Genomic DNA, 15,745 nt, shown 5'->3' on the forward strand with positions numbered 1-15,745 from the left:
TCTGTGCCTCTATAACAAGCATGGTGGAGTGTCTATTATTCAATGTTAAATAATATTTATCTGTTTACTTAATATTTCTTCTTCTCCACAAAACTGTAAGTTCCCTGAGGGATTTATAAAATATATAAGTTCCAACACTTAAACAGTCCCTAGCATACGTATTTAATGAAATGAATGAATGGAGTTCCAGTACTAGAAACATTTGTAGTAAAACCACTGGACTTTTTCAAAACGCAACTGTTACAAGTGGATAACTAAGTAATCTGAATCTTGCATTAGTATTAAATTTTAAAGCAAATGTCTAGAATCAAAGTAGACAAGACACATTACATAAAATTTTACATTTATTTAGGCAAAAAAAAAAAAATCCCCCAAACAAAAATCTGTACATACAACATTAACACCTAAGTGATGTCCTGATTTAAAATATAGCATGATTCATGTACAGAACACTCCCATTCATCTGGCCACAGTGAGGACAGCGCCTTCAGTCCAGATAATTGAGAGAGAGCCTTTGAAACGTATACACATTACACTTTCCAATGAACTTTTCATATCTTTTGAAAGGAGTTAAACTCTTCCATCAGAATTCAAGCAAAAGACAGCTTTTCACACTCACAAGTCAGTGAGAATTTGACAGTGGGAATTCTACAAAAGTCAGGGATTTTTATTTTATTTTATTCTTGCAGATTATCTGAGAGCATAAATCTTGATATAACATCTTTCCATTTTTAAAGGGAAAAAATGCTTTTAAGAATTTCCTGCTTTTATGAAAGTGTGTCTCAGCTTTCATTAGCTGAGTCGCTTCTTGCTTCTAAGCTGATTAAAATAAGCTTAAAAGAACCCAATTCGAACAGTTTTCCCAAAAGTAAGTCCCAAATTAAGCACATACTATTAAAGAACTAGATTTATGATTTCCCATACAATAATTTTGATAAATTTGGGATTCTCTAAATATTCTTAATAACCAGTCTGTCTAGCTATAAAGTTAGGTTGTGCTGTTCAAAAGAGCTTTGCTTCATCCAGAGAAATGAGAAACAGCATTATTTTCCCATAATTTACCCCAAAAAACTGGGGAGGGGAGAAACAGGCAGAGAAAGCTCTTTCTTAGGCTACCAACCAGTTGACAAAGAGTGTCTTAGGTTAAGATTTGGAAATCAAAGAATGCATAATTAGGAGTGTACCGTGTCATGCAAAGTCTATGAAATGCTAAAAAAGATAAAGCATTTACTCATTTAAAGCACATTCAGCAAATTTTTCTATCATATTGCTATTCTCATCACTGGATGAAGGCTGGATTTGCATTATTCCTAAAATGAACAGTTCATGAGTTAACACTAAAAGTTAAAAATGTGTCAATACAAAGCAAATGGTAAAGATTAAACATCCAATATCCACACAATCATCTGAAACTGCTACAATGGATTTGAGAGGGAAACCTTAAGTTTGCAAACCTCTCTGTAAGCTGTCTTAAAACACTACTCTGAGGCCCTAGCCATATAATGTCCCCAAATAAGTCACATACAGATAAAACTGCCCACATCAGCTGACAGTATGATACTGCCTTTAACTTACACCTTTAGTTTAATAATACTGTTTGTCCCAAGATAAAAGTTGCACAATAATCAAATAATGTAAACATACCATTAGAGGGAGGAAAAGAGTGGGTTTCAACGTACACAAAACAGTAAGCTTCTTATCCCTGCTACTCATGACCTCTTTTCAACCTTGCATACTGCTGCACATTGTTCTATGGTGGGTGGGTGGGTGGCAGGCCCTCATGCATGTTAAAACACTAAGCCAAAAGCATGGTTCATTAATCTAATCTACCCTAATTTAGCACATAAAATATGTTTTCATTAAAATGTGCTCCAAAGGGCTAGAAGATGGCCCAATGCTATCTTGACACATGGCATAATTAAAAACACAGTCATCAAAGTGACTGGGAAGAAAAAGGGCCAACTCAAAAGGTCCCATTAGTAACAGCAACTTCCTAGGCTGGATATGTAGGACTAATATTTTCAAACATGAATATTTGATTCCTTGGAAGTTTGCACACAAAAGACATCATGAAATTAAGTTCCCATAGCAATCTTATGGTTCACCTCCACCTTGGGTAATTCACTTAAGTTGACTAGTGCCACTAAATGGCATTACTGTCCAGGGGTGAGGAGCAGCAATATTTATGGTCAATTTCTGGAACTGTGGGTCTGATATGATTTTAAAATCCTCAACTAAGATCAGCAGCCACTGAGTCCTTGGCCAGACAATAAACTAACCCCTTATTATGACTTGTTTCATATTTCTTTTCAACTGCAAAAAGAAAAAATGATTTTTTAGAGTATAAAGACCAGAGCAAAACTTACTTGATGGAAAGAATGAGATGCCTTAATTATTTCTGCTTTAATTTCACACTGTTCTTGTTTTATTCAATGATACCAAGACGCATCATTATACTCTAAAATGTCTATTTCCTTTAGTAGATCGAAAGGATCTTGCTGTTGCTTGTGGACTGATGTAGTGATATTTTACAATATCTGAGTGCACCAATGATTTGAGCAATGAGTGGTTCAACCTTTGTCTAAATTGTGCTTGAAACAGCACCTCTAAGCCACTGAAGAGGTAACCCTTGAAGGCACCAAGTACTGTTACATTCTAGTATACAAATGCAAAAGGGAGGCCTAATAGATTCTAACTGTAGAGAAGAGCCAGTTATGCCTCATAATTTCAATATATACATCTACTATATTTTAGCAAGATTCAAGACTTTACAGACAATTCTGTGCCTTAAACAGATACACAATTTTAAGAACCATCCCAACCACAAAGGCACTACAATTTTTATATATTTGGGATGTGATCAATTATTTTGCTTTTAAGACTCAGATGTATCTGGCCATTATCAGTGCTCAAAGTAGTCAATTTAAATTAACTTCAAATACTTTTGAGTCTTCATCTATCAACAAGTTATTCTGAGTAATGAAAAGATTTATCGCTTTCTGTACATTTTTAGCCATTTCTGAAAATAATTTATAAAGACAAAAACCTAGGATTAACCTACAAGGAACATGCACTTTTGTCTTGAACAGGATACAAGAGAAACTTGAAGCCAAACTTCTCAAATAGGCTTTCCCTTAACCAGGCAGGCTAGAAGACTTGGAAATGGTTAACATAGCTAGCAACATCCAAGCTATTGTAGGTATCCTATTTTCTATATTTTGCCTTAGACATTAAAATTCAGACAAAAGGGGAAAAGCTTACAAGAATTTTCCATTTCCTCTGAAATAAGACAATCTGTGAAAATTTATCTTGCACCTATAAAAATTCCTTACACCAATTAAGTCAGAATTAACCCACAATTTAAAATGGTTTTTAATGGTTCTAAATACCTATTTTCTTTTGGTTTAAGTTGTCACCCCTTTGAAGGAGTACCAAATAGTTCAAGTATGATTATTGTGATAGTGGTAAGAAATGGTAAGAAATGTGTATGTCAAAAATCTTATCAGCATACTATTAAGCCAGCTCCTTTCTAAACAAAAATGCTTCTGAATAATCACCATAATTTAAATACACCATTTAAAATCTCTACTGAAAACACTTTGGCCATCTATGAAAAAAATGCAGTCATTTGAGATTGCAATTAACCTTATTCATAAACTAAAATTTAAAATGGGAGCCAGCTCCGGTGGTCTAGTGGTTAAGATTCAACACTCTCACCACCGTGGCCCAGGTGCATTTCCTGGTCATGGAACCACATCACCCATCTGTCAGTTGTCATATTGTGGCAGTGGCTCACATAGAAAATTAAACTAACAACTAGGATACACAACCATGCACTGAAGCTTTAAAAAAAAAATTTTTAATGGAAATTAAGTTATTTGGTGACTTGCTGCCTCCCAGCTGCCATTAATATAATAACTGATTCTTTACTATACTGTCACAGGTATCTTAAAGGAAAGACAATTGTCTAAAAAATAACCCATCAAGAAATATTTCCTTTTATGCACTGCAACTAGAATCATTACATTTAACAATAGTCTAATTCTTCTCATTCATTTTTGGCATGAGATGTGGACATCTTTCTCCAACATGAAAACGTTGAGATACATGTATTTTGAAACAAAAGGAAATAACTTCTCATGGCAAAATTTACTGTTGTTAATTGTATTTTAACTGAGTAGGTAACATCTTGTGTAGTCTATTCCACTAAACAAAATGACTGAAATAGAGGGAAAAGAATGGTCAGTTCTAACAAGAGACAATTTTTTTTAAATTCACATTTTCACAACAATATGACATATAGAGATTCAGAGAGTTAATCTTTAACACAGAATGCTGTGATATTTTACACTGTGATGCTTGAGGAAACATTTCTAGAGAGTAACCAGCTGTCTGTGTAGGAAGCAGCAGCCCATGCTTCCAGGAATAAAAAATGAAGAACAAACTACTGGTCACTGTCTCAGGAGAGGTGGGCTACAGAAGGATAGCCTGTCCCAGTTTAAAAACTATACATACCATAAGAGCAGACCATTTCCCAGTTCCTAAAATCTATTCTTCCTTAAGTTTTCCTTTTTAATATACTTTTCTGTCAGCCATCCGGGCTCCAACCAGTGAGTAGCTTTCCCATGGAGAGGACTCAGATTTCCATTCTTTCACACTAAGAAGGACATCTTATAAAAGGTACACAGACAGAGAATAAAGGCATTTTATACAGAAGCAGTATAAAATTTACAACTGAAGCAGTGCCAGAAATCAGGCTAACAGCTTATCTGAAGCTGCAAATTGACTGGAAGGGACTTTTAGATCAAAAAAGTTTGGCCTAAGGGTTCGTGCAAACTTTATCATAAAACTGTAGAATTTCAAGCACAGGTAAGTTCAAACACTGAAAGATGTGGAAAATTTCCTAAAAGGCAATGACGAAGGAAGAGACCCTTCTTGCCTTGTAAGTTAAAAATCACAAGACAAATTAGAGACTGTTCACATGGGCAGTACCGTACATTGTCAATCCCAAACTGAGCTTATGACTCTTGTCATAGAAACCCCCAAAACATCACAGAGGGTAAGATATTCCAAATGAACCTATCACAAAAAGGATTCCTGTGATTCAATTATCCAATTACCTATGGCTATCAATTTAGTCTGGCCTGGGGCTGCTTTTTACAGGGAGGTGGTCTCCCATGACGTACAATGTGTTTTTCTAAGCTGTCCAGAATGGCCACAGCAATCTGTTGGACATGGGGATCAGTCTGTTCATGTTCTTTGATGTTGTATAAATGCTGCAATCCTCCTTCTTCAATCAGCATGCTGCAATACCTTGAGGCTGAAAGAAAACAGGAGAAAGAGCTTTTCTTAAAACACTTAAAAATTATCCCACAAAAAAATCAGTTATTTTTTGCTTAAATTTTAACTTTCTCATTGAGCACTAACATATACTACAGCTTGATAAATACCTCTGTGATGATATGTCTATGCTGCAAGGCCCCACACATAAATAATACACGTCATATATATATATATATATTTTTAATCATAACCTTAAGACATAGACAATCTGGAAAGAAAATTTGTTTGACCCAAAATCATAGGTAAGATAGAGACTACACTTTTATGCATTTCCTATGTTTTTAAAAAATTTAATGGCACTCATATTGCACATGCAAATTTCTTTTTTCTTTTATTATTTTATTTTTTTATTTTTTCCCCAAAGCCCCAGTAGATAGCTGTATGTCACAGCTGCACATCCCCCTAGTTGCTGTACGTGGGATGCGGCCTCAGCATGGCCAGAGAGGCAGTGCGTTGGTGCGCGCCCGGGATCCGAACCCGGGCCGCCAGCAGCGGAGCGCGAGCACTTAACCACTAAGCCACGGGGCCGGCCCAACAATTTTCTTTATTTTTAAATATTTTCTTTGCCTTTTGTTTTAAAAAATATTTCTTTTTTGTACACACCACTTTTAAAGTTTTTTAGTTTTAGTCATATTTTTAAAAATATAATTTACACACAATTAAATACACCCAATGTAATCTATAGTTTGATGAGTTTTGCCAAATGTACACAGGTATACCTCATTTTATTGCACTTCACAGATATTGCATTTTTTACAAATTGAAGGTTTGTGGCAACCCTGCGTTGAGCAAGCCTATTGGTGCCATTTTTCCACAGCATTTGCTTACTTTGTGTCTCTGTGTCACACTTTGGTAACTCTCGCAATATTTCAAACTTTTTCATTATTATTATATGTGTTATGGTGATCTGTGATCAGTGATCCTTGACGGTACTATTATAATTCTTTTGGGGCACCACAAACTGCACCCATATAACACGATGAACTTAATCGATAAATGTTGTGTGTGTTCTGACTGCTCCACTGACTGGCCGTTCCCCTCTCTCTCTCCTGCTCCTTGGCCTCCCTATTCCGAGACACAATAATATTGAAATTAGGCCAACTAATAACTCTACAATGGCGTCTAAGTGTTCAAGTGAAAGGAAGAGTTGCCCATCTCACTTTAAATCAAAAGCTAGAAATGATTAAGCTTAGTAAGGAAGGCGTGTTGAAAGCCAAGATATGCTGCAAGTTAGGCTTCTTGCACCAAACAGCCAAGTTGTGAATGTAAAGGAAAAATTCTTGAAAGAAACTAAAAGTGAACACACGAATGTTCAAAAAGTGAAACAGCCTTATTGCTGATATGGAGAAACTTGTAGTGGTCTGGATAGAAGGCCAAATCAGCCACAACATTCCGTTAAGCCAAAGCCTAATCCAGAGCCAGGCCCTAACTCTTCAATTCTATGAAGGCTGAGAGAGGTGAGGAAGCTACAGAAGGAAAGTTTGAAACTAGCAGAAGTTAGTTCATAAGGTTTAGGGAAAGAAGCTGTCTCCATAACATAAAAGTGCAGGGTGAAGCAGCAGGTGCTGATGTAGAAGCTGCAGCATGTCACCCAGAAGATCTAGCTAAGATAATCAATGAAGGTGGCTACACTAAACAACAGATTTTCAATGCAGACACAACAGCCTCGTGTTGGGAGAAGATGCCATCTAGGACTCTCGTAGCTAGAGAGGAGAAGTCACTGCCTGGCTTCAAAGCATCAAAGGACAGGCTGACTCTCGTTAGGGGCCAATGCAGCTGGTGACTTTAAGTTGAAGCCAATGCTCATGGACCATTCCGAAAATCCTAGGGCCTTTAAGAATTATGCTAAATAGGGGCAGGCCCAGCGGCGTAGCGGTTAAGTTCACGCCCTCTGCTTCAGTGTCCCGGGGTTCATCACGGGTTCAGATCTTGGGCATGGACCAACACACCGCTTATCAAGCCATGCTGTGGTGGTGTCCCATATAAAGTAGAGGAAGACAGGCACAGAAGTTAGCCCAGGGCCAATCTTCCTCAGCAAAAAGAGGCAGATTGGCAACAGATGTTAGCTCAAGGCTAATCTTCCTCACACACACACAAAAAATTATGCTAAATAATTCTGCCTGTGCTCTATAAATGGAACAACAAAGCCTGGATGACAGCACATCTGTTTACAACATGGTTTGCTGAATATTTTACGCCCACTGTTAAGATCCACTGCTCAGAAAAAACGATTCCTTTCAAAATATTACTGCTCATTGACAATGCACCTGGTCACCCAAGAGCTCTGACAAAGATGTACAACGAGATTAATGTTGTTTTCATGCCTGCTAACACAACATCCATTCTGCAGCCCAAGGATCAAGGAGTAATTTCGACTTTCAAGTCTTATTATTTAAGAAATACATTTTGTAAGGCTATATATAACTGCGATAGACAGTGATTTCTCTGATGAATCTGGGCAAAGTAAATTGAAAACCTTCTGGAAAGGATTCACCATTTTGGATGCCATTAAGAACATTCACGATTCATGGGAAGAGGTCAAAATATCAACATTAACAGGAGTTTGGAAGAAGTTGATTCCAACCCTCATGGATGACTTTGAGGGGTTCAAGATTTCAGTGAAGGAAGTATCTGCAGATGTGGTGGAAATAGCAAGAGAATTAGAAGTGGAGCCTGAAGATGTGACTGAATTGCTGCAATCTCATGATAAAACTTTAATGGATGATGAGTTGCTTCTCAGGGATGAGCAAAGAAAGTGGTTTCTTGAGATGAAATCTACTCATGGTGCAGATGCTGTAAAGATTGCTGAAATGACAACAGAGGATATAGAATATTACATAAACTTGCTGGATAAAGCAGTGGCAGGGCTTGAGAGGACTGAGTCCAATTTTGAAAGAAGTTCTACTGTGGGTAAAATGCTATCAAACAGCATCGCAGGTACAGAGAAATCATTTGTGAAAGGAAGAGTCAGTCAATGCGGCAAACTTCATTGTCTTCTTTTAAGAAATTGCCACAGCCACCCCACCTTCAGCAACCACCATCCTGATCAGTCAGCAGCCATCAACATCGAGGCAAGATCCTCCACCAACAAAAAGATTACAACTGGCTGAAGGCTCACATGATGGTTAGCATTTTTTAGCAATAAAGTATTTTTTAATTAGGGTATGTACATTTTTTTTAGACAATGCATTTGCACACTTAACAGACTACAGCATAGTGTAAACACAACTTTTATATGCACTAGGAAACCAAAAAATTTGTGTTACTCGCTTTACCACAATATTCACTTTATTGCAGTGGTCTAGAATCAAACCTGCAATATCTCTGAGATATGCCTGTATATATATATGCGCGTTGTAGGTGTGTGATGTTTTTCTACTTCTGGATGGTATTACCAAAATTAATTTATAAAAAAAGCTTCATTTGATTGGTTTAAAGAAAAATAAGTGCTTATATGAATTGAGTATTCTTAAAATTCTAAGAAATATAATAGAAACTAACTCAAATGCTTTTCAGGTTCATCTGATCTGGGAAAATATTCAGTATTAAAGCTAATTTAAGTTGTTGGTTTATATAAAGACATGTCTATTTAGAGTTATCAACATTATAAATGTAATGCCAACATACAACTTTTATTCTACCTGGGTTTATAAGTCAAATAAGTTCATGTTATCCCTGTTATGAAATTTGTCATCAAGAAAAATAACCTGGTCTTTATAGTATGCCTACTTAAAAATAGTTTCCAAATCTTTTTGGTAACCTAAAACTTTAAAGTTTCGTTAAGTTAAATTAAATGATGGCTAGTCATTAAATATCTAGATTATTTCAAAATAAGATACTGAAACACTAAGTACTGAACATAAGTTTATCCACTTTTGGTTTCCTTTTACAGAGACACTAAAGATATTTGGGTCTATTAGTAAACATGTTTCGTGCCACACTGAAAAATTTACTAGAAGAAAGCACATTTCTAGAAATTATAAAAAGTACTTATAAATTTGCCAAGCCACAGAATGTTAACATAACAGTTCACAATTGTTTATCTCTTTATTTTCACTAGAAATTAAGCTTTTTAATAGTTAAAAACTTTAATATATATAAGCCACTAGAAATAATAAGGGAAACATCTCTGTACGCAAGAAAAGTAGGATGCATGTTTTCAGTAAAAGAAGGTACAAGGAATAGAGATGCATTTTGTTGAGGGAAAAGAAAATAATTTTGTCCTAAAATGAGGCTGGTTATGTCAGAATAGGAAGAGAAAAAAAATAAGACCAAATTTGAATGAAAAAAAGGAAAGACGCTGGAGACCTCTGAATCAAATTGATGAGAAAGAGAAATAGCTGACATTGATGTAGACTGCTTCCACCCAAGATGCCAGATCAAGACTTCATACTTTAACTAAACATGAAACCCTTTCTTCTTCTCTTTCTTGCCTTTATTCTGGCATTGGCTTGGAGAGATAACATCATCATCCATATCTCCCTGGCCATTGCTAAAGGGGATAACCTTTTAGACTGCTGGATTTGCCATAAAAACCTCTGATCTGTCCATTAACAGTGCCACCTTAGCAGGAGTGGTTTGTCCCCCAACAGAATTTATCTTGATGTGTGGTAGTTATCATTCTCCCTGGGCCTGTGAACACCTAGATGGCTGGTGCATAACCGGGCAATGCCTTCTAGGTTACCTTATTGTGCCCCTAACACAGACTGAGACATCTCACTGGTCAACAACCCTGATTTCACACCATCAAGTTAGAAAGGACCTACCAGGAGGCTTTCATGATTTGGGATTTGCTTCCTTTGGCAGGTCTCTACTTCCCTAGCTAGGAATGAGAACAAATGAGGCTACGATTAGGAATCTCTCCTTACCTCTGGAAAATATTGCAGAATCTGTTGCAAAAAAGCGATAGCTGCCCAACAAAAATCCTTAGACTCTCTGGCCAAAGTTGTCCTTGATAATAGGATGGCCCTTGATTATCTTTTAGCTGACAAGGAGGTGTCTGTGCTGTGGCCAACACCATTTGCTGCACCTGGATTAATACTTCTGGGGAAGTTGCAACTCAGCTACATAATATCAATGAACAAGCCACCTGGCTTAAGAAAGTGACTCCTTCATTGGGGTCTTTCTTTGACTTATTTGATTCTGATTGGTTTGAATCTTGGGGACCATGGCTCCAAAGTACACTCCACACATTATCCTGCTTACAATAATCATAGTAGTCTATCTGCCACGCTGTATTTTCTCAAAAGCCTTAAATGCATGTTCGCAGCTGCTAAACACCAAGCAAATGATCTCCCTAAGATTGGAACACCAGAAAAGGAATGAAGAAAATGACTGATTAAAAAATTGTGAGCCTAGGGGCCAGCCCGGTGGCATAGCAGTTAAGTTTGTGCACTCTGCTTCGGCGGCCTGGGGTTCGCAGGTGCGGATCCTGGGTGCAGACTGACTCATCGCTTGTCAAGCCACGCTGTGGCGGTGTCCCATATAAAGTAGAGGAAGATGGGCACGGATGTTAGCCCAGGGCCAATCTTCCTCAGCGAAAAGAGGAGGATTGGCAACGGATGTTAGCTCAGAGCTAATCTTTCTCACCAAAAAAAAAATTGTGAGCCTAGGGCTGCCCTAGTGGTATAGTGGTTAAGTTCATGCACTCTGCTTTGGCAGCCCAGGGTTCATGGGTTTGGATCCTGGGCGTGGACCTACATACACTCATCAAGCCAGGCTGTGGTGGTGTCCCACATACAAAAAAATAGAGGAAGATTGGCACAGATGTTAGCTCAGGGCCAATCTTCCTCACCAAAAAAAAAAAAAAAAAAAAAAAATTGTGGGCCTAAAGTTGTGACCTGTAAATATAATAGAGATTCAGAAAAAAAAAATCATGGCCTGTGAATATCACACAGAGGGTCAGTAAAAGATGCAAGAACTACAGAGCAGTAGCTGAGAGTGGTGCTAATGCCTTAAACTTTGATCACATTTCTCAGGTAGGCTGAGAGTCTGATCAAAAGAGGGGAATCATTAAAAAAGAAACAACAGGCCCAAAATGGATTAATTTGTGCTAAGCCCCACATCAGCAAACCAAGACTTAATACCTAACCTAACTGCAGTTTCAGCCTCTGCCAGAAATGTAATCAGTCAATCTGGAATTACTTGGTCAGCACTAGTAAGGTAATCTGCCTGCAAGACCCCCATCTTCTCCCACAGGAAGATGACCTAGCCTGAAACTTTCCACTCTTTGTTTGAATAACCTCCTTGCCCCGCCTCCTTCTGCCTACAGAAGTCTTCCATTTTGTACAGTTCCTTGGAGCTCCTTTCTACTTAGTAGATGGGATGCTGCCCAATTCATGAATCCTTTAATAAAGCCAATTAGATCTTTAAATTTACTCAGTTGAATTCTGTTTTTAACACAATATTCTAGGGCCTTTGCACTTCTGTATGAATTTTAGAATCAGTGCGTCAATTTCTTTTCAAAAGCCCGCTGGGATTTTGTAAATCTACAATCAATTTGGGGAGAATTGCCATTTTAACAATATTAAGTCTTCCAATTTACGAACACAGTAGATCTCTCCACTTAGTTACGCATTCTTTGATGTCTCTCAGCAATGCTTTGTTTTTTTCAACATACAGGTCTTGCACATCTTTGTCAGTTACATCCCTAAGTATTTCACAGTTTTTGATGCGATTACAAACGTCACTTTTTCATTTACATTGGTTGTTGCTGGTATACAGAAATGCAACTGATTTGTGTGTATTGATCTTGTATCCTGGAACCTTGCAAAACTCACTTAGTAGATCTAGTTGCCCTCTTGCAGATTTCTTGGGATTTTTCTACATAGATAATCATGTCATCTACAAATGAAAACAGTTTTACTTCATTTTTTCCAATCTGGATGCCTTTTGTTTGTTTCTTTCCTGATCATACTGGACAGAATCTCCATTATAATGCTCAATAGTGGTGAGACTGGACTTGCTTTGTTCCTGATCTTACGGAGAAACATTCACATTCAGTTTTTCACTATTAATTTTGACGTCAGCTGTAGGATTTCCTTAGATGTCCTTTTATCAGGACTGTATGTTGGATTTTGTCAAATGCTTTTTCTGCATCTATTGAGATGATCAGATTGCCTTTCTTTCCTGGTCTGGTAGCAAGATGAAACACATTGATTTTCAAATGTTAAACCAACCCTGCCTTCCTGGAATAACCTCCCTGGTCCTTTTTATAAACTGTTGGGCTCCGTTTGTTAAAAAATTGTTAAGAATTTCCTCATCTATGTTCATGAGAGATATTGTTTAGTAATTTTCTTTTCTTATGATATCTTTAACCTGGTATTGATACCAGGGTAATTCTACTGTTTGGTTTTTTTTTCAGCTTTCTGTCTCTCTAAGCTTCAGTCTGTATAGTTTCTATTGCTATGTATTCAATTTCACTGACTCTTCCATGTTATCTACTCTTAAGTTCACCTAGATATTTAAAGTTTTAGCTCTAGCATTTCTATTTTATTTATTTTTTTATATTTTATTTTTCTCCTCTTAATATTCATTTTTCTTTAAAATCTTGGATCATATCTATAAATAAATATTTTGAAGTTCGTTTCTGCTAATTCCATCATTACCATCATTTCCAGGTCTGTTTCAATTGTCTGATTTTTCTCCTGGTTATAGGTCACATTTTCTAAGCTTCTTCCCTCATCTAGCAATTTTTATCAGATACTAAACATGTTGTTGAGTGTCTAGATTGTGTTGCTGTTTTTAAAAGATTGCTTAGTTTTTCTCTGGCAGATAGTTGATTTGCAGAGCAGTGTGACCATTTCAAGCCTTGTTTTTAAGCTTTGTTAGGGTTGCCTTAGAGAAACCTTTATTTTAGGGCTAATTTAATCTCTTCTGGCTCTTCTGGAATCTATATTGAATGCCTTGGGTATTAAGTTCTTTCCACTGTTTAGAATTCGAGTACTTCCCAACCCTGTGTGAGCACCTTCAGTGAGCAGCTCCTTGTTCTTTTCTAGGCCTCAAGGAGTCTCATCCTAGACTTGCACAGCTTAGTATTCAGCCAAAGACTCAAGAAACCCTTATGAAGATTTCTGGAGTTCTTTCTAGATGTAGCTATCACCTATGCATTACTCTGCCCCACAAATTCCAGGCACTTCTGTCTTGCCAAACTCTGATTTCTGTCTCCTCAGTTCAATGAAATTGCTGTGCTATACTTGGTTCCCCCACTCTTCACCTGGTCTGGTAAATGCCCCCAGGAAGAAAGCCAGGGAGACTATAGAGCTCATCTCATTTGTTTCCCTCCTTTCAGGGACTGGAATCCTTGCTGCCTTTTGTCTAATGTCTAGAAAAAGCTGTTTCAAATTTCCCCCCAAGTTATCTATTATTTATGGCTGAAGGGCTAGTCTGGTACAGTTATTCTGTCATGGCCCAGAGTATAAGTGTTTGCTTATATAATTTCTGTCATATCTTCTTCACTTATAATGATACGCAAATATTCCACTGTCTGGATATTCCAACATTATTTAACATTTCTCTATTGCTGGACCTCTAGGTTATTTAGTTATTTGCTATTATAAATAATGGTGCAATGAATATCTCTATAAAAACAAGCATTTGAGTATAATTTTATTTTATTTTATTTTTTTAAATGTTCATTTATTTATTTTTTTTTCCCAAAGCCCCAGTAGATAGTTGTATGTCATAGCCACACATCCTCCTAGTTGCTGTACGTGGGACGCGGCCTCAGCATGGCCGGAGAAGCGGTGTGTCAGTGCATGCCCGGGATCCGAACCCGGGCCGCCAGCAGCAGAGCACGCGCACTTAACCACCAAGCCACGGGGCCGGCCCCTTGAGTATAATTTTAAAATTAAAAGGTAGACTACCTAAATGTTCATCAATAGGGAAATGGCTACACAAATTATTAAGTTCATTTAATAAATGGATAGCCATATGTTACGGATTAAATTGTGTCCCCCCACAAAAGATAGGTTAAAAGTCCTAACCCTCAGGATTTCACAATGTGACCTTATTTGAAAAAAGGGTTGTTGCTGATGTAATTAGTTAAGGTGAGGTCATTAGGGTGGGCCCTAATCCAATATGACTGGTGTCCTAATGAAAAGTGGAGATATGGACACAGAAACAGACACACACAGAAGATGATGTGAAGACACACAGGGAGAAGATGGCCATCTGACTAGAGTGATGCCTCTACAAGTCAAGGAATGCCATGAACTGGCAGCAAACACCAGAAGCTAGAAAAGGCAAAAAATGATTTTCCCCTAGAGCCACCAGAGAAAGCATGGCTCTAGTGACATCTTGATTTTAGACTTCTAGCCTTCAGAACTGACAGACAAAACATTCTTTTGGTATTAAGCCACCTATTTGCAGCACTTTGTTATGGTAGCCCTAGGAAACGAATATACCATACAATAAAGATTACGTGATTATTACAGATCATGTTGTCAAAAAATTGCTAAAACATGGAAAAATGCTCATTATAGTGTGAAATAGGTACTATTATTATTCCCGTTTAACAATGTGGAAACTGAAGCCCTGGGCTTAATAATTTTCTCAAGATGGCATGCATAGTAAGTGGTGGAATACGATTTGAATCCAAGCAGATTCCCGTGTGCTCTTAATCACTATGCAACACCATCTCTTAATTATTAAAAGCTGTAAGCAGCATTAAAACTTTTTAATGCAAACTGAGAAGTAAATGCCATTTAAATATAAACAAAATAAGCCAGGAGAGCACGAAAGTAGGAACCTGAACTTCCTGAATTGAGATAAAATATTCCAACATTCCCCCAATTACAGTGCATTTTAGAATAAATTCTTCAGGGTGGTCATTCCATAGAGTAAACTTGAAAGAACACAAACACCTAAAAGTATTCACAAAAATAAACAGTTATATGAAAATGCAGTATTACTTACTTATTATGTTTTATTTTCTCCTATGGAACTGTGAAAAGTCCATTCCTTGAGTAATGAGGAAAGAAGCCTAGATGTTAGAGGCTTGGTGTAAGATGGGATAGACTATTAAGAAACTAGGGAGTTCTCAGAACCTGTTGGTTCAGTAAAAGAAGAAAATTTTTAGGGCAGAGGCAGTTTAATGTAGCTAATCAGGCAGTCTTGTGTTTATGAATGAATAGCTCTGCTTCTGGGGAATTTAATAGGAGTGGCCAGAAAAGCTTCCAGGTGGAATTTCAGGTGGTTACAAAGCAGTTTTCTCTGTCACATCCCATTCCCTAAACCCTCCTCCTCTGTCCATCTGAGACAGAAGAACTTTTGCTGAGTTGCCTTTTTGTGGTATGCACTGACTTTTCATCAAAGAATGCAACAAGAAAGAATCTAACAAAATGTTACTGCTATTTGCTATAACACTATTGTTAAAAACAACTGTCACGTTTCCTATATAAGG

The 15,745-nt window shown here is 37.3% G+C and overlaps 1 protein-coding gene across 2 annotated transcripts in view; it reads right to left on the reverse strand.

Annotated features, from left to right (window-relative positions):
* Positions 1 to 331: 331 nt before the first annotated feature.
* ZYG11B (zyg-11 family member B, cell cycle regulator) overlaps positions 332 to 15,745 on the reverse strand; it is a 77,282-nt gene continuing 61,868 nt past the window's right edge. Inside the window, exons 14-15 of one of the 2 annotated variants that reach the window (XM_087445921.1) lie at positions 15,259 to 15,303; positions 5,207 to 5,320 (exon numbers count right to left, since the gene is read on the reverse strand). In XM_087445921.1, coding sequence (XP_087302047.1) covers positions 15,269 to 15,303 — 35 coding nt within the window. In that variant the 3' untranslated portion in view covers positions 5,207 to 5,320; positions 15,259 to 15,268. Of the gene's footprint in view, positions 5,321 to 15,258; positions 15,304 to 15,745 lie in introns of both variants that reach the window. The other variant, XM_004438563.3, reaches the window with a different exon arrangement.

Source organism: Ceratotherium simum, chromosome 22 (assembly GCF_057802395.1).
Source record: "Ceratotherium simum simum isolate JZ-2026a chromosome 22, ASM5780239v1, whole genome shotgun sequence".
Lineage (NCBI taxonomy): Eukaryota > Metazoa > Chordata > Mammalia > Perissodactyla > Rhinocerotidae > Ceratotherium > Ceratotherium simum.